The 18,624-nt window shown below is 43.3% G+C and overlaps 2 protein-coding genes across 6 annotated transcripts in view; one reads left to right on the top strand and one right to left on the bottom strand.

Moving 5' to 3' along the window:
• Window positions 1-73: 73 nt before the first annotated feature.
• The window catches only part of CIZ1 (CDKN1A interacting zinc finger protein 1), a 43,243-nt gene continuing 24,692 nt past the window's right edge, over window positions 74-18,624 (bottom strand). For 4 of the 5 annotated variants that reach the window (XM_039507040.1, XM_039507038.1, XM_039507039.1 and 1 more), the window contains 6 exons: window positions 7,041-7,235; window positions 6,317-6,372; window positions 4,855-5,007; window positions 3,993-4,193; window positions 2,889-3,006; window positions 74-2,084 (listed from right to left, as the gene is read on the bottom strand). In XM_039507040.1, coding sequence (XP_039362974.1) covers window positions 1,932-2,084; window positions 2,889-3,006; window positions 3,993-4,193; window positions 4,855-5,007; window positions 6,317-6,372; window positions 7,041-7,235 — 876 coding nt within the window. In that variant the 3' untranslated portion in view covers window positions 74-1,931. Of the gene's footprint in view, window positions 2,085-2,888; window positions 3,007-3,992; window positions 4,194-4,854; window positions 5,008-6,316; window positions 6,373-7,040; window positions 7,236-9,367; window positions 9,704-18,624 lie in introns of those variants that run through there. The other variant, XM_039507043.1, reaches the window with a different exon arrangement.
• BBLN (bublin coiled coil protein) lies at window positions 13,244-18,590 on the top strand. The gene is made up of 2 exons (XM_039507047.1): window positions 13,244-13,410; window positions 17,376-18,590. Exons 1-2 carry the CDS (start codon window positions 13,323-13,325, stop codon window positions 17,537-17,539), a joined length of 252 nt encoding a protein of 83 aa, XP_039362981.1. The 5' UTR covers window positions 13,244-13,322; the 3' UTR covers window positions 17,540-18,590.

Raw genomic sequence — 18,624 nt, 5'->3', positions numbered from 1 at the left:
CAGCTAACCAGCCCCGCTTGAGAGAGGCCGCAGCACCCCCTTAAAAAGCTGGTCAGATGAAGCCTCACTCCAGGCACTTGCACAGGGTGGGTATCGGATTGGGGCCCCAGGCGAGCAGCTGAGGTAACCTGCTCAGCCTGGGGACAAATCCTTCTTAGCAAGGCCCCAGGGACGTTCTGAAGCAGTGATGGCTCATTTGCACATCTGTCACAACAGGGTGTTCTGGCCCCCTAGGCCTCAGGGAGGATGGACAATTGTTAACCAAAAAAATTTCTGTCAGGAGAAAAATATTTAACTACTTCAGAGCTTTTTTTTTTAATTAAAAAAAATTAATTGATCTAATCTGTCTCCTTCATATCCACACATGCTCAAACATTGAATGAAAAAAATTGTAATTTTTAACACTGCAACATTATACGGTTGAATGATGTTGTAGCTGTACTTAAAGATAGCTACATGCAGAAGTGCTTAAATAAATGTAGCCAGAGAGCGTAGCAGCAGTTTGTTTTTATTGCAAATACTCTCTTCCTCTCCCACTACTACTCATCTAGTCCACACTAGAATTTGCACCTCATTTTCCTTCTGAAGTATCCATAGATACAGTATGTTCTGGACAATAAAACACACCTGTATCACACACTGATACTTATGACTGATAGCGAAAAGCAGTCTTCTGCTAACACAAAGTACAAGTTTCTGCATCAATGACAGATGTCATCTACACCCTCACTTTCCCAGATAACCAGTTTCCTTGAAAAGTGCCCATGATGCCATGGACAGGATTGTTACAAGTAGATAACAGGGAAATTAAAACCTTGGACCATTCAGAGGATCTCTCACCCTCTGGCCTATAGCTAGAAGTGAAAGGATTCCCTGCATCTTAGCTCACCAAGACAGGTACCAACTGGCATTTCTGCACTGCACTAGGACTAGCCAGAGCTCAGTGAGGAAATACTAGTTCCAATAAGTTCACACTGTACAATGTAGCCTACAGCAATGGCTCCCACCTCCATGCAGCAAAGCCTTTGGTGCTCTTGCATTACAGAAGCATCTAGAGAGCCACAGAGGATTACAGAATTCACTAGCACTCACTCAATAACAACTGATCATATGGAGTATTTCCAGGAACACTTTTCATATAATTCATAATAGGAAGCTTTTTTCAAATCATTTTGCAATAATTCTTTCTTCAGCCTACATTGTGTTCTCTGGGTCTCTATCTACAGGTAGATAAGAAATCCTAGATGCCATATACTGCATAGAAAGAGGAACCAAGCCTGTATTGTCACTAACAATCCAGAATCAGCTGTTGAAATAATTTAAATGGAGATCACCCTGAAGACTGGAAGCACATGGCCTGCACACAGCAGGATCTTTTCCATCATGCAAAGGAATTCCTTCCTCAGTGCTGCTGATTCCCCCATTGCCTTCAGCACTGTACTTAGAGGATGTTATTGCAGGTCAAATCTTAATGCCACTTAAGAGAGTTACACAGTACCTCAAATAGTCAGGAAGATACTCAGGACAACTTGGACAAGTGGAGATACAGCCTGAAGTCAACCCTGGACAGACCTCAAATATTTGCTTTTGCTCCAGGGTCCACTAGCCAGTATAGCAATTTCTTTTTACAACATATTCTTAGTATGGGGCTCACCAAGAGAAAGCCAGTTTGCTGCACTCTGCTGTTTAAATTAGAACTTACCCTCCACTCCAATGAGGTCCCAGGTCAGCATCTTTTAAATGTTCCTATTATTCTAAATGTCATATGTACTTTGCTGTGCACACCTGTCCCCTCCTGCTCTCATGAAACCTCTTATTAGCTTTAAGCTGGACAATTTGCATGCTTGCACGTCAGTCCAGAGGGAGGGGCCAGTGCATTTTATTTTTAAAATAGAGGTCTTTCCTTTTTAATGTTTTTCTGTGCAAGGATTTTAGTAAGGCGGCTGCAGCAGTTGCCAGTTCGTGATTTCTGCCTCTCCAATAGCCTTTTCCATGTGAAGGTACCAAGGTTGAATCTTGGTATGAGTCATCATGTCATCATAGGCTTCCAGCCCTTCCATGACCCGGAGGACCCCATACACTGCCTGTGCGGAGAGGAGAGAGAGTTTGGAATTAGTATAGATAACATTAACTCTAAATCTGGAATGGAGGTGACTTCAGATTTAAGTGTCCCAAAACTTGACTCCCTTCCTTATCACCTATTCCACCCATTTTATTAGCAGAGATTATTGAGACAGTCACAGACATTACATGGATAAATAGGAATTGCCTAACAAAATGGGCAAGATTTTTGGGAGATGGAGTAAATGAAAAGTGATAAGATCTGGTACAGTATCCAGCTCCATATAAACTCTTTATGGAGACATTGCTTCAGAATAAAACAAAAATGATAGTGGTTTTTGTTTTATTCAATGAGAGCTAATGATGCAGGAAATGGTTTAAGGCTCAAATCCCAAAGTCTGATCTATGCATGCCAACCTCATGACCCTGTCCCACTGATGTCAACAGGGCTCATCTCCAGTTGCAGACATGGAAGCCTAGTTTGTAAACTGCTTTTGTCATTACTTCAGATTGACTGATAATGCCCTACTCTGGGAAGTCATGATGTTTGTAAGATATGTGCTTGGAGTATATTTCCCAGTGAAAAGGCGATTGGCTAGCAGGCTTTCTACACACACAGCCTTATTGTGCAATGGAGTAAACATACTCACCCCTCACCTGTAACACACTATTTGACAACACAACTCTCACCTCCCACATAAGACACTCGAATGATATATCTAATACACAGACCAAGAGGATATAGCACATATTTATACATAATCAATCATACTATGTGCATGACAGATGATAATTTAAATACAGAGACCAAGGGTCTTGACCATTACCAAGTCAGCGAGATTCGGCTGGCTGCCACCCATGAATGGTCTGTGTTTGCCAACAGCTTTTACCCAGTCATTGGCTGCTTTGTACAAATCTTCTCGGACATTATCCTGGAGATGGTGCCTGTATTAAGAGAAAAATATAGTGTCCTCTAACTGGTTCATTTATCTCTAATCTTCTCCTCCCATTACTCTTCCCATGGATTGATATATGGCTGGGGACAGGGAATGCATTTCAGAGTGAACGGAAAGGCTTGGGTATTTTTAAAGAGGACTATGAAGTAATTTGTGTGCATAAGCATCTCTTTAATTCAGAAGGTTAGAGGGCTCAAAGAAGTCCATAAATACTTAAAGTTGATTAAGTGGTTAAGGAGCTATTTGCTCTAGTGGTTAAAGCAAAGGACCAGAATTCTAGAATCATGGACAGCAATTCTTTCTGAGTCACTAACTCTGTGTGTCACACTAAACAAGTCAAGTCTTGACCATTCCTTGGTTAAAGAAGGCACTTGTATTGGAAAGACAGCAGAGATCTAAAAAGGAAAGAGCCCCTGGCCCTACTACTCAAATGGTGGGGCTACAGTGGAACTAGTTCCACTTGTAGTGATCATTCAGTTCATGGGAATAAAATATTACTTCCCAAAAGCCAGTTTCTGATTGTTCTGATCAGCGGAGATTTAAGTTGCGCAGATCAAACAAGTATAAATTCCTCTCATATTTTCAAAGGCAGGAAAGGATTTTGCACCACTGAATGGCATACAAGAACATAACTGGTGCTCCCATAAACTGTAATAACTGGAGTGACCTGCCTTGGAGCAAATGTTAAATTAAAAATATGTCCTTACAGAAATGGAGATTTTGCCTCTGCATGTCTGATTTGAAAAATATTATGGTTCCACATATAGCAATCATTCAGATACAATGAATCAGAACAGGGGGAGTATCCAAACTGATCCTTAGAACAGAATTGCATTTTATTTGCAAGGAAAATGCCTATTAAAATGTGTTTGAGACACAGAGTTTTACTGTTTGAAGTTCATGGCTAAGGGTAGTTAAAAAACAATGGGACAAAGAGACATTCCCTTGCTGTGTGACTGGGTCAGTGGTACCAACCTGCTCTTCAGCCTCTTGCCGATGAAGAACATGGCAACGGCCCCCACGTACTTGGCAAAAAAGCCTTCCACGGTGCCAAAATTACCCTCATGGACAATGTAATCGAAAGAAGCCAGGGCTTCCCTGGGTGTGCGGTAAACATTGGGGGAGATGAGGTGAACCAGCCAGTCATCTGCCCATTTTCGCCATGTCATTTCTTCCCTGTAGACATTCCAAGAAAGTAGTTTAAGTGAACAAAGTGGAAACATTGAATCAGAGGAGGATGCAGCTGATATCAGAATAACTGTAGCTGGAGCTTCTGCAAAGGATGAGAGTGCAACATAGTTCCCATCCAGTTTGCTCCACTGGTAATATCCCTGAACTGTCGTCAGGAGGGATCTCCCCAACTCAGCGGCTCTAACGCCAAACTCCATCTGGATGAGACAAACTAAAGCTCTAGATTCTCTTTCTATTATTGCAAGCAGGTTGGATGTCCCATGAGGAACAAGTGTCCCATAATCACGGCTTTTCCCCAACATAAATCAATCCCAAGTGACCCCTCTGGCTAACTCAGGAGCCCAAAGGGACATCCCTCTCTGGGAAGAAGGCAGGGAGGAGAGAAAGCAAAGGAGGAAATTGGTGCAATGGTTGAGGCTCAGAGTACACCAAAGGGGGTGGGGGGGAATTTCACATAGGAAGTATTACATTTTGCAAGTTAAACAAATAAATTACTCGAAACAAAAACATTCCAGTTATTTAGGGGGTGTCTGATGTGTATCATGTCAAGAGCAGCATTAGGAAGATTCTGTTTGTGTTCTCCAAGACGATACAGGAGGGATGCTGTGAAACCAACTCTGAGCCCCCTAGCACATGAAATGCTTACACCCTAGCTTCTTTGATGGGGTACACATGCTGGGTCTCCATTTCATCCAGCATGAGCCAGTATTTATTCCCATACTCGGTCACCTCCTTGCCCCGCTCATTCACAGCTTTCATAGGAGGATAAAATGACATGATCTCATCTAAACTCTTCTTCCTGAGGGGAGAAACACAGTCAGAATCTGCATGGTCTTCTCCATGTGTTACTGAAAAACACTTGCTATGAGTCCTCTTTTTGGGAGAACAAAACACTGGCTGCTCTAACAATAGAGACTTTCATAATGAGGCAGCTCAGGGGCTGTAAATCTAAGTGCAGTCTGTATTTCCTCTTTCAGAATTCCTCTCCATCCTGAAGTGCAGTTAGTCACAACAGAGACTGTAAAAAAAATTGCTGATTTTAATGGCACTGTGGAGCTGATACAGCTGTCAGAAGAGCAAACAGAGCCTAAGGCACCATAAGGAAACCAGATTCCAATAGTGGAATAGTCTATTACCGCTGATAATGTACGAGAAAGAAAGATCATGGCTACATTTCTAGATCTCAGGATGAGATTGGCCATTAGGGGGAAATAAAATAAAAAAACAAACCAGCATAGTGAGCAAATATACAATTAAAATACTTCTTCTTTGGTTGTAATTCTTCCCCCGCAGCGTACAAGTAACTTCCACTGGCTTCAGTGCAAATTGTTTGAATCATGCATGGGGGTGGGAGCAATAATGCCAGTGGACTTTAAAGTCTCACCTTGCCCGCCTCTAGCATCCTTTGACTTTCCAGATCTGAAATCACTGATTAAACATAAACATGTCATTTTTAAGAGAGGTTTCAGTCTGAAAATTGACTCTATACATGCACGTTATACACATTATCCCAGATATATCTTTACTGTAATGTATTGTAGTAACATTGCAGTGTGTGCATAGATGCAAGACTAAGAGGAAAATGCACTTAATGTATATGAAAAGAAAGGAGTAAAAACACACTGAAGCCACATACGTTAAAATGCACTACTATGAAATAGCTGAAATCACTGAGAGAGAGAGAGTACATGTAAGTTTCATTTCAAATAACCCATGATAAGTATTAACCATACTCCAGAATAGTCAGCTGCAGCTAGCAATGTCTCTTATGGTTAAATTTCTATATACGGATGTTTTCTATATCGGGGAGGTGGGGGGTGGGTGTGAGAGGAATAAAAGTACAAGTTGTCCCATCTCCATTCCTTACTCAAGCTCTTTGTAACCTGGATCTAAAGAGCAGGCTACAAGAGCAGCAAGTTGATTTATTTCCCGATATTCTGACTGGCCAACAAAATAAAACAAAAATCAGAGGAAGGTTTGACTCATTTAATTTGTGGACTAACTTTTATATCTTCATTGTGGAAAGGCGGAATTCTGAATTAAAAAACACCTGAGCGCGCGCGCTCTCTCTCTCTTTCTCTCTCTCACCCTCTCCCTCTCTCCCTTACCTGGAAACGAGATAGGTCTTTATTGCACTGATGATCACTGAAGAGTCATTCAGTTGCTGCAAAATAGAATGAAAATAAGCTTAAAAAGAGAAGTTGATGGAGCTAAGGAGCTCATAACAAGCTCTGCCAGCTGAATCCTTCGGGGCTTAAGCAGTCCCCAAGTCCCTTCTTCCCTGAACTTTGGTTTATTTCCATAGGCAAATCTGCTATACTACAGCCATATATTGTATCTATTCTTCTGCTTGTTCTAGACAGGCCAACAGCAGAAACCAAAGTGGGTTTCAGTTTGAGCCATTGGCATTCCAGGGGGCAAACCAGCATGGTAAGAAAATATACAGTTAAAACACTTGTCCTTGGGTCATAATTCTTCCCCCATATAGAGTACAAGTACCTCCCATTGACTTCTGTGCAAACTGTTTGAATCCTGCATGGGGGTGGGAAGAATAAGACCAGTGGACTTTAAAGTCGCACCTTCCCAAACTCCCTAGCGGCAGCATGGCTTATCTCTGCTAGGGAACATTGGGTGTTGTGAGTGCTCAGCAAAATACCGTAAGAGTGAGGCTAAGAAAGAGGTAGCTAAGTATACAGCCATAAAATGAGGAACAGGATGCTAAGCACCCTTGGAAATAGAGTATCAATCTACAGGCTACACCTGCACTTGGCTAGTAACCCAGTGCTAGATGTAAACCCAAGAACCACGGTTATTTGAGAAGCAGAGACTCACCAGAGTGTTTCCAGCGTTGGCTAAAAGGATGGGCACCTTTCTGTAGGAGGAAAATTTGATCTCCTTCCTCATTACCGGGTTCACCTCCACAATTTCATAAGGCACCCCATGGTAATCAAGGAAGGCTCGCACCTTACTGCAGAACGGGCAGGTTTTGTATTGGTACAGGGTCAACTGCAGGCTACCTGCGGGGAGCTGAGGGAGGAAAATGCCAGAAGTTTGTATGTTCAACTCAAATATCACCTCCTCCCCTGATCGATTTATTTTTAAATTGCTGTTGCTGATATTGGGTGTTCAGATCATAATCTGGTCACCCAAATCAAAGCTCACATCCCTGGTTAACCAGCATTTTCTTCTAATGACATTATAAATATTTAACTTTTTTGTATAATGAATATCTAATTTTCTAAATATCCCCTTATCTCTTTGTAGTAACTCCAGTCTCTTATGAATACACCTCTACCCCGATATAACACGACTCGATATAACACAAATTCGGATATAACACGGTAAAGCAGCACTCCAGGGTGGCGGGGCTGCACACTCTAGTAGATCAAAGCAAGTTCAAAATAACATGGTTTCACCTATAACACGGTAAGATTTTTTGGCTCCCAAGGACAGCATTATATCGGGGTAGAGGTGTATATGGTTTTGCCAATTTAATCCTATAGGTTAGGGACTAAGCAATCATAAGAATGACATTCACAACACTCCTTTCTACACAAAAAAATCCAACCATCCAGCCTAAGAAAATTAAACAAATCAACCTTAAAAACAAACAAAAAAAATTAAAATAATAAAATCCATAAAAATCAAAATCAAAACCCATCCCCCAAGCAGAGTTCTTATGCTGCAAAGGGATAGGTGTCAGAGATTCCATGAAGTCCACTAGAGACTTTGCTATTATCTATTTTACGTGGAAGATGCTCAAATACTACTGCAATGGGCAGCAGTATAAAACCCTACATTTGACATTAAAACAAACAAACAGAAAAATACCAGTGACATGCCAGGAAACAATGACTTTTTCTCTTTTTTTTTTTTTTCCTTTTTTTTTTTTTTGGTAACAGTGGTTGCAAGATATTGGTTGAGAACATATAAACACAGAATCTGATCTTGCATTGTTTGCACACTATATCTTCACTGAGTATGCTGGGTGAACAAGGAATAATGCATCAGCATTAGGCACAATGCAATTACACAACAGACATTTAATGTGCCTTGCTTATTAGTCATACATTATAAAACACACGCCACCATTTTACCTTGTTTCTCACTTCCATAATACCTCAAGGTATTTGTGGGAAGTCATTAGTTGACGGAAAGCCCTATGTAAGCATACAGAATTGTTGTTTTCCCTGTCACTTGACAACTACTTTTCTTTTTATTAATTAAAAGCAATTTTTATAGTTACTCAAAGAGGATAATGTTGGGTAGTTTAGGCCTAGATTTTAATACTTTAAATGTTGTTTCCTAACAACATCTAATATTAAGGATGTGTGTGTTTCGATCAATAGAAAAAGTCTGCTATGTATATTTAAACCTTTTCTTGAAGGGTTTGCCACCCCCAAATACTGCAACATTATGCTAGTGTATGAGAACCAGAAAGTGACCAGACTAAAAACACAATTGAAACAAACAAGACTATTTTCTTTCTACTGCCAAAAGTTAGGTATGTGTATATGTCTTGCAGGATCAGGGTCTATAAGTGTTTAGTTTTAATACACAAGAGTTATTAGTAAAATTGGTAGACGTTATTTGTTTAGGATATTGTAACCTGATGCCATCACTTGTATATTCTATATCACTTAGCATGTCATTCATCCATAGGCATGGAAAACATTAATTAGCTGATTGTTTTTAAAGTAGCAATTAGTCTATCCAGGGAAAGCTACAAAAGGATTTGCAGAGACAGTAAATAGAGAAAGCAGCCACAGATCATTTGAGACCTTTATAGCCTTCTAATCTGGAGAATCAGCTACAGGACATTAGAGGGAAAATACTATCTGAAAATGAACAAAAATAGAAATGTCATATAGGAGAAGAAATCTGTGACTGGGTGAGGAAGAAACCTTTTTCAAGCTTCTTCCTGCTATGACACCCTCTTAAGATATCATTAAGGATGGGAGCTAAGATCTCAGTGTGCACCCCGAAAATGGAAGCTATTTGGGAGGCAGTATAAAAGCCAGATTACACAGGAAGGACTCAGAATCATCTGTAAGCAGGGGATGGGAAAGCAGCACCCTGGGGCCCGGTGTTCCTTAGGGACTGCACAGGGCTCCTGGATTTCCAGCAGTGTTCTTAAAAGGGGGGAGGCGGGGAGTTACCTTGGCTGCCTGCTGCTCTGCAAGGTGCTCCTGGGCCTTCAGGGGATACTGGAGAGTCTGGAAGAGGCCAACGGTGCCCCCCAGGGCAAAAGCAGCCCCCACCAGCACGCGGCTGCCCTTCAGTGCCCGGGCCCGTGCATAGCGGCCTGTCCCAAAGGGGATACAGTACCCCCTGCTCTGGGCCCGCAGGAGCCCCACCCCAGCCGCCCTCAGCCTCCACGGGAGCTGCCCCAGACACCTCCAGCCACGGCAGGCTGCTGCCATCTTCGCTCCACGGGGGAGGAGGGGAAAAACAGCGAGGGAGGGCCTCTACACCAAGCACCAGAGGCTTTCAACCAGAGCAGAGGCGGCCTTAAGGATAGAGCGCCTCTGCTGGGCTTGTTTTTTGATTGATTGTTTGGTTTGCTGTGCCATCATTTCTTCCCAGATGCAGTACTGCATAAGGGCCAGCATCCACATACGAAACTGGGGAGGGGTGGGAAGCAAGCCGGGCGCCCCCCGGGGAGAGAAGATTTGCCTCCCCAAATGATTTCCAAGCCCCCCGTCATTGTCAGAAAAGCCAAAATATGTACAAATTTATACTGTACAACGTTAAGCAATGAGAAGATTGGAGATATTTAATTTGTTAGATAACTTATAGAATCACAGAAAAATACTGACTCAGTAGCCGCAATTTATTTTTAAGGGTCCAAGTATTTCTAAGGGTGTAATTACTCCTGGAAGGTTGTTTTGTAAATAGCGATATTCAGGGGCCCCAAAATACCCATTTGCCCCTCCAATAACAGGACCCTAGAACTACCCTGATTGGAAATGGTTATAAATGGCACAGGTAGGCTGAAAAAATAATCACACTGTAGCAGATAATGTAACATTCAATGTAATAACCCATGCGATGATGACAAGTGCTATAAAATCCTGCTAGGTTGGATCAGGAGCTCTCAAACATTTTCATAGTGTGGAATATATTTTAACCCACAGAGTGTCTCATGATCATCTCCCTTCCTATTACTCATAGTGAAGACCACCTCCTCTCTCATTTATTATCACATACAATCTCTGCAGGGACTATGGCAATTGCTTATGGAAAAGTCATATCTGGAAAGTATCAGTGGATGTTTAACTGTCTGATGCAATTTTTTTGCCTTTTGAAAAAAAAGAATCAAACCCACCACCTGCTTTTACTCTTAATTTTATCACAGCTCCTCCCATGTTTTTTATTAATCTCTCTCACTGACACATTCTTCTCTGCTGTCTAGACCCTTTTCTTTCCCTCTGCATGGGGTTCACTAACAGTTGGTTCCCTGCTCCCTGACTATGCTGCCCAGCCACCAACTTCTTTTCACCTAGCTCTCCTGAAAATATTACCTAACTGCTATAGGATTACAACTCTAATCCCACTGATGTCTCCAGTCCCTGAGAGGTAGTGCTCGTTTCCTCTCATTCTCTATTTATGTAATAGTTGCTCCCAACAGAAGTGGCTAGGCTAATGTTTCTTCCTTGTTTCCAGTTTCATTTACAGGTGGCTTTTAATTGTAGTGAAGAGTGTGGACATCTGTAGCAGCAGTTGGAAACAAGGAGAGCCAGCGCTATGTGGCCAATCAGATGTTTGAGAATCATCAGCAAGTATTCTTCAGCCAGCAGTTTGGGAACCCCTGGATTAGATCATTTTAAATATTATTTAAATCAGAGCATCTGCTGAATCATTAGCAAAAACTCCAAACCACTAATCAGCTCATTCAAAGAGTCCAGTCTGGACAGTTATTTTTCCAGATATTAGAGCTCATTCCTCTCAACTACAATACATAGTGGGCCCAATTCCATCCTTCATGCAAATTACACTAAGGATTAATTTTGCTCACAGTTTGTAGTGTGAATATTGAATACAATACTTGGGAACAGAGCTGGATGATTAAGTAAAATCTCAAATAGTCCATGATTTTATGGTAAAATTCCAAATCAATAAATAATTACAATTAAAATTCCATCTTTGTAAGTTGCTTTAGAATCACAGAGTGAAAGGCAAGGCCAAAATATTCAGAGTATCTAGTAGGTGTCATACTTGCAAAACCAGATTGATAGTTATCTGGCTTTTGCCATGATGGATAATTAAACCTCAGCACTTCATAAAGATGTTAAATCATAAAATAGGAATAAAAATAATAGTAATAGTTTCCACTTCTATAGCGCCTCTTATGCAAGAATCTCAAAGAGCTTTACTGACATTAATTACATAAGCCTACTTAGTTGTGAAATTGTATTCCACAATGCAATAGGAAGACATATAACCTCATGCTTCAGGGCAATTAACTTTTGTCACTTATGCTTGGTTATGCCCATACTATTATTTTTATGAGCATAACTGTGTTAGGACATAGGATGGGGCCCTATCCCAGCAGAATGTAGTCAGGTTATACTAAGGAAAGATACAGAATGTACTGTGATGTTAAGGATATGATCCTTCATTCCTTGTGCATTGAAAATTCCAACTCAATTAGAATTAAAAAACTCCTCAAATCAGTCTTTGCCCAGGTTCAGCTCAGGGACACACTGATGCCCTTAATTGCAAGTTATTTTCATCTCTAAAGATATATCCTATAAAATGGAAGAAATTATAGAATGATCTGATTTCCCAGGACAGGTGAAGCATATGACTAATATCAAGTCTAAAAAAAGAAATCTTAGTTATAAAGAAAGGCAGAGAAAATTGTGCTTACTGTCCTAGGAAAAGAGGGAGATTTGAAAGTGACCTACTAACTGTGGTTACAATTATTAAGTGGAAAAATAAAAAACAGTTTAAACAAATTTTATTCTGTTAAATACAATTAAGCTAAATTAAACAAACCGTTAACTAAAACTGGATAGACAAAAACAGGAAGGGACTGTGCTCTAGTGGCAAAAGCAGAAGTCTCGATGTCAAGAATTCTAGGGTTTAGTCCAGTCTGTCACTGACTCAATGTGTGATTCTGGGCAATTTACTTAACCAGCCATCATCCTGTCTGACCATCTGTAAAATTACCTCACAGAAGCTAATAATGAATGTTTACAAAGTGCTTTAAGAGCTCCAGAAATAAAGGCTCTATACAGGTGAACATACCTCCTGAGAACATCCCATAAACATATGTCCTGAGAACAGTCTACAAAGAATAAATATACATGTAATAAACTGAGATAATTAGTATGGATGGAAAAAGGTTGAAGAGAAAAACACTGTAGAAGGGGATAGTAAAGTAAAGCTATGTGAATAATTCATTCAACACATTTTCTGGTTCTAAATTGGTCTGTGAGTAGCTGATAGATTAGTTCACTTTATTGATTGGAATTTATTTGCTGGATCATTTCTGTGAATAACTTCTGATCAACAGATTTTTCTCGAGCAGCTGTCAGCCAAAATCAAGCTGTAGTGCTTGGTTTTGACGGGGACACACAGGCCTAAACTCTGACTGGATGATGGTGGCTCTTACAGCCACCTTGGCTGTGAACCTTCATACTCCCAAGGTCACACTTGGCTTCTGCAGATACTGTCCTGAGTTGGGTGAATATGTTTTGCACCCATGTAAAATCCTGCCAGCAAATCCCTCTGCGATGACTGCAGGGAGGAACATAAGCGCTCAGGGAGGTTGGGGGTGGGATCCCGCCTCTCTGTAGGCAGACGCCCCCCACAACTATAAAGTCTATTTGTTTGCCTCTCGCCCGCCCGCGCTGCTTGTCAGCCCCTTTCTTCCCATAACTATAGACTTTACCTGGAGCGGGGCGGGGCTGGGAAGGAGGTGACCCCACACTCCCTCCCTAGGATCCCGGCTGAAGTTTGCGAGTGGCTAGGTCAACCCAAGCCCCGCCCTTTTCCAGGTCAGGGGGCGGGACCTTCCGCCGTTCCATCCAGGGAAGGGGCGGGGCTTTCCCGTGTCTCGGAGTCCGGCCGCGACCTGGGTCCTGTCTGGCCGCGGGACTCGGCGGCATGTCGGGGCCGAACGGGGAGCCGCATGTGCCTGCGGGAAACGTCGGGCGGGGCGAGGAGGGGGACGGTGACGGGTTCGGGGAGACCGGTAAGAGAAGAGCGGACAAGCACCCGCCCAGCATCCCCCGCTCTGGGGTGAGCCCCGGACCCCACTGCCCCCCGGCCCGCTCTCAGCTCCCCCTCCCTGGGGTGAGCCCCGGACCCCACTGCCCCCCGGCCCGCTCTCAGCTCCCCCTCCCTGGGGTGAGCCCCGGACCCCACTGCCCCCCGGCCCGCTCTCAGCTCCCCCTCCCTGGGGTGAGCCCCGGACCCCACTGCCCCCCGGCCCGCTCTCAGCTCCCCCTCCCTGGGGTGAGCCCTGACCCCACTGCCCCCGGCCCGCTCTCAGCTCCCCCTGGGGTGAGCCCTGACCCCACTGCCCCCGGCCCGCTCTCAGCTCCCTCCTGGGGTGAGCCCTGGACCCCACTGCCCCCCGGCCCGCTCTCAGCTCCCCCTCCCTGGGGTGAGCCCCGGACCCCACTGCTCCCCGTCCTGCTCTCAGCTCCCCCTACTTGGGGTGAGCCCTTGACCCCTCCCGGTTCCCAGCACCCCACACCTGGGGAGAGCCATGCCCCACCCTCCCCAAACTCTCCCTGCGCCTAGCACCCCATTGACTGGGTGAGCCCCAGGCCCCTCCTTCCCAATCCCTTGCTCCAAACATACCCTCTCTCCCTAGATAAACCACAGACCCCCCCAGCAGGCTTGCTCCTAGCATGTGCACCCCCACACTCCTACGGTTAATGATGATCAGATACTCAACACAACTAATATTAACAAGGGGGAAGGATTGCAAGCCAAAACAGGGAAATAACAGGTTAAAGACTCTTGAGATGTATTCAAGTCAGCAGGGCCTGATGAAATTCATACTAGGGTACTTAAGGAACTAGATAAAGCAATATTCAAACCCTTCACAGAGCACAGGTGAGGTGCCAGAAGACTGGAGAAGGGCAAACATAGCACTCATCTATAAAAGGGGGGAAAAGGGACCTGGGGAATTCTAGCTCAGTCAGTCCAACTTTGATACTTGGAAAGATAGTGGGGTATAAAGAATAGCCAGCATGGGCTTGTTAGGGACAAATCCTGCCAAACCAACAAACTTTTCTTTGGAAGGAAGTATCTGGTGGGGTCCTCCAGGGGTCAGTCTTGGGTCTGGTGGTATTAAATATTTTCATTAATGACTTGGATAATGGAGTGGAGAGTATGCTTATACAATTTCCAGATGAACAACAAACTGGAAGGGGCTGCTAGCACTTTGGAGGACAGGACTGGAATTCAAAATGACCTTGACAAATGTGAGAATTGGATTGAATTCAAAAGAAGAAGAAATTCAATAACAATAAATGGAAAGTATTTCACTTAAGAAGGAAAACAAATCAAATGTACAACTACAAAATGGGGAATAACTGACTAGGTGGTGGTACTGTTGAAAAGACTCTGGGGGTTATAGTGGATCAGGAATTGAGTATGAATCAATAATGTGATGCAGCTGCAAAAAAGGCAGATATAATTCTGGGGTATATTAACAGGAATCCTATATAACACACAGGAAATAATTGTCCTGGTCTATTCTGCACTGGTGAGGCCTCAGCTGGAGTGCTGTGTCCAATTCTAGGCCCCACACTTTTGCAACAATGTGGACAAATTGGAGAGATTCCAGAGGAGAGCAACAAAAATGATAAAAGCCTTAAAAAACCTGACCTATGGGGACTTTTTTTTTTTTTAAAAGTGAGCATGTTTAGTCTCAAGAAAAGAAGGCTGAGGGGAGACATAAGTCTTCGAATATGTTAAGGGTTGATATAAAGAGAATAGTGATCAACTCTTCGCCTGTCCACTAAAGATAGGACAAGAAACAATGGGTCTTAATTTGCAGCAAGGGAAAATTAGGTTAGCTATTAGGAAAAACTTCTGAACTATAAGTGGTGTTAAGATCTGGAATACACTTCCCAGGGAGGTTGTGGCATCACCTTTGTTGGACAAACACCTGTCAGAGACAGTTTAGATTTACTTGGTGCTGCCATAGTGCAGGAGGCTGGACCTGATGACTTCTCAAGATCCCTTCCAGCCCGACATTTCTATGGTTCTATAAGACTAAACCACCCAACACCCTAGTTTGGTGCCTTCTAACAAAATCTAAGAGCACCTTTCCTGAAAAAATCCTGGAGGATTTCTAGGACTAAAAAGGCCTTTCATCATACTGTTCTGGGAAACACCAGTACAACTAGTTACTAGCCAGGAAGGGAATAATATCATGTTTCAGACCTTCCTCTGGCTCTAGCTCCTGGTGAAAAAGGGATGCTTAGCTAGTCTTCTATGACAATTCCTTTGGGAATTTGAGCTTTAGGGACTATCACCTGCCTCAGAGATCCTTTCTGCTGGGTCCATTTGAGCTGTCAATCCAATTTAGAACTAGATTCTGAAGATGTCAAGGGTGTTTCTTCCTGAAATCACTCAGATCCTTAGAAGCTGATGATTCTTTTGTTACCAGGTATCTCTATAGTTGGCTTTGAGTGGGAAGTCCTTAGATATGAGTTTCTAAATAATCTATCATATCTCTTAGCCTGTCCCACAAAGCTCTCCCAATTTGGAAGCAGGGACTGCACTGTTTTCTATCCCTGTGCATTCTAGTCTCAGGAAGTCACTTCATAACTTTAATTTAGAATAATGTAATATCAGAATTAAGGTATAGCATTAATCGCTTTCAGCTGTGGCATGTGTGATTCAAGGACTTGCCACACTGTCTTCTAAAAGATTTTGGGAGAACAAGTACTTGTGTTCAGGGTATTGGTAGCTGAAAACAGCTTCACTTTCATTTTCTCCCACATGCTCCCGATGCCTGAGTGCAAGCTGCGGAGAAGTCCCATTCAGACTGTGGTCTGTTATTCTAAACAATGCTGTTTGAGGACTGGTTGTTGCTGCCCCTTGCTGTGTTCAGCAGAACAGGTCTAGCTATTTAAACATTAAAAATATTCTCTTTCCATGCAAGCTCTGGTTGACCTTGTGTGTGAAGTGAAATCTGTGGCTCCTCTTGAGGCTTGAATTAGATCATTTTCTTTGTAGATGTACATGAGAACCACATTTTTCCTTTTACTCAGGGCTTGGTGTGAGTGCTTTTTCCCCCTCCCCCTGGGAAGAAGCAGCATCACAAGTAGGTTTGAATGGCCTGTTGGACCTGGTTTGTGCTGATTGTATGGCATGATACATACATAGATCCTGCAGGGTGGTTTACAATGAATCCTTACTTCCTAGTGTAGTGTTTTAAATGGTAAAGCAAGACCTATGTGGTCTCTGCAGTATTGAGACCTGGATCAACAACTTCAGAAATTAAGGGGATAAGTGCTGTTCATGGAAATCAGAATTGGTCCACATTCATCCTTCTGGTTACTTTTCCCCTTAGGACCTTATGAGATGTTCCTATTCAGCTCATTCAAAGGGGCTCCACTGCATTGCTCCTTTCTTCCTCTATCCTTGCTCCCACCACATCAGCTGGTGATGTTCTAGAATTCTTTTTCCAGATTCTCATGTGCCAGGTCCTAGAGTGGCAGCTCTGGAGGTTACACTCTCTGTGCTAAGCTTCTCAACAGCACCCTTTCAAGGTGCCTGTACCCTGATTAGGCAAGGCCACCTCTAGGAAGGGTGAAGAGATTAATTCAGCTTTTATCTATTCAGCCCTCTTGCAATGTGGATCCCTGTCTAGTGGAAGCTGGCCAGGGCCCAACCACTTACTTGAGAGATTACCAAACAGATGGCAATTTCCTTCCTGGTCTGTGACACAAGTAAAACATCCTAGATCACATTACCAATCCCCTGAACTACCCAGTTTCCCCACAGACCTAGTTTCACCAGTAGATGTGATGTATCATGATACAGAGAGGATGCATTTGGGATAGAGGACCTTCCCTGTATGTTCTGAGGTATATTTGCAAGAGGCCTTGCTGCCTGATACCTTCTTAGAATGAGTGGTGGTTGTACAAGAATTTAAATTATTCAGGATTTTTTTTGTTCTCCTTCCTTTAGAATATGCAGCAATAAACTCCATGCTGGACCAAATCAACTCCTGTTTGGATCACCTGGAGGAGAAGAATGACCATCTGCATGCCCGCTTGAAGGAGCTGCTGGAATCCAACCGTCAGACACGCCTGGAGTTCCAGCAGCAGCTGAGTGAAGAGCAGAACATGTAAGCTGATGTGCAGGGACCACACATGGACATCTAGTTCCTTCTGTTTGCTGGACACAAACTGTCAAATAGTTTTTACTTCCAATGGGACCACCATGGTCTGTGGTTTAATGTAAAACTTGACTAGAAAAGGTACTTGCTGTTGTGCATTCCCTCCAGTGGTTAAATGTTCTGCCCTTCTCTGTGTCTGTCTTGTTTTCTCTTTGTGACTGATGCTGCATCAGCAAATAGGTGGGTAAGGGGAGAGATGGGGAGTCAGTATTTCCAGCTCTAGCTCTGAGCAGACAGTGACACCATTAGAACTGAGTATGGGAAGCCTAGGCTGCAAGTGTGGGCATTCATGTATAGGCCCCTGTTGCCACAATTCAACTACACAGGAAAGTGGTGACTGTTGTCCTGAGGACTGTCTAGAACTCTGCCTCACAGACTCTTCTCCCCCAGTAAACTGGGCTTATAAGCCTTACTGCTCTGGAGTTCCATAGCAAATGGTGGCTCCATTCTGGCCCCAGACTTGCTCTCAGTGTTAATTGTGGGGAGGGTAATAGGCTTCTTCTGGGGCTTAAATCAGCTGGTTTCTTTAGCCCTGTGGCTGCAGCCTCCCTACAGTCTACACTTCAGTTAGGCTTACAAAAGTTCTGTGATGAGAAACGCTGGCTAAATGCCAAGACTCCAGTCCACGCATTCCCCCTTCAAAGCAAATGTAGTGTAAGCCTCCATCATGCTCTACTTAATGGAGAGTAAAGAGCAGCTGAGTAACTCCTTAAACCACTGCGAGACTCAGCAGTGGCTTCTGAGAGGTATTACCATATAGTAGCCTAATCTGCTCCCCTTGTAGTGTCACAGCCACATGGTGAGAGAGGGTAGGAGGACTGCCCAGCAATGCTGTCACTTCAGAGTCCTTCCTGAATGTCTGGGAGATACAAACATGTTTGTAAGACTGCATGACCACTGTAAGTCTGTGAAACTGCTTTGATTCTGTCTGTGGCTTCTGCTGGCAAGGCCCAGCACTGTGAAGTATTTATAAAGAAACTTTTAATAAACCAGCTTAAACTGAATGTCCTCCTACAAGCATTTCAGAGGCAGCCTCGC

This window comes from Mauremys reevesii, linkage group 19 (genome assembly GCF_016161935.1).
Source record: "Mauremys reevesii isolate NIE-2019 linkage group 19, ASM1616193v1, whole genome shotgun sequence".
NCBI classification, from domain to species: domain Eukaryota; kingdom Metazoa; phylum Chordata; order Testudines; family Geoemydidae; genus Mauremys; species Mauremys reevesii.
The sequence above is the reverse complement of the archived record's forward strand: the minus strand, read 5'-3'. Positions and strand labels throughout refer to the sequence as shown.

What these genes read in the sequence shown, in the direction of transcription:
- BBLN (XM_039507047.1), top strand. Translation starts at nt 13,323, where the DNA reads ATGTCGGGGCCGAACGGGGAGCCGCATGTGCCTGCGGGAAACGTCGGG. An exon ending in TGACGGGTTCGGGGAGACCG is followed by an intron (nt 13,411 to 17,375) that starts GTAAGAGAAGAG and finishes TCCTTCCTTTAG; the next exon opens with AATATGCAGCAATAAACTCC.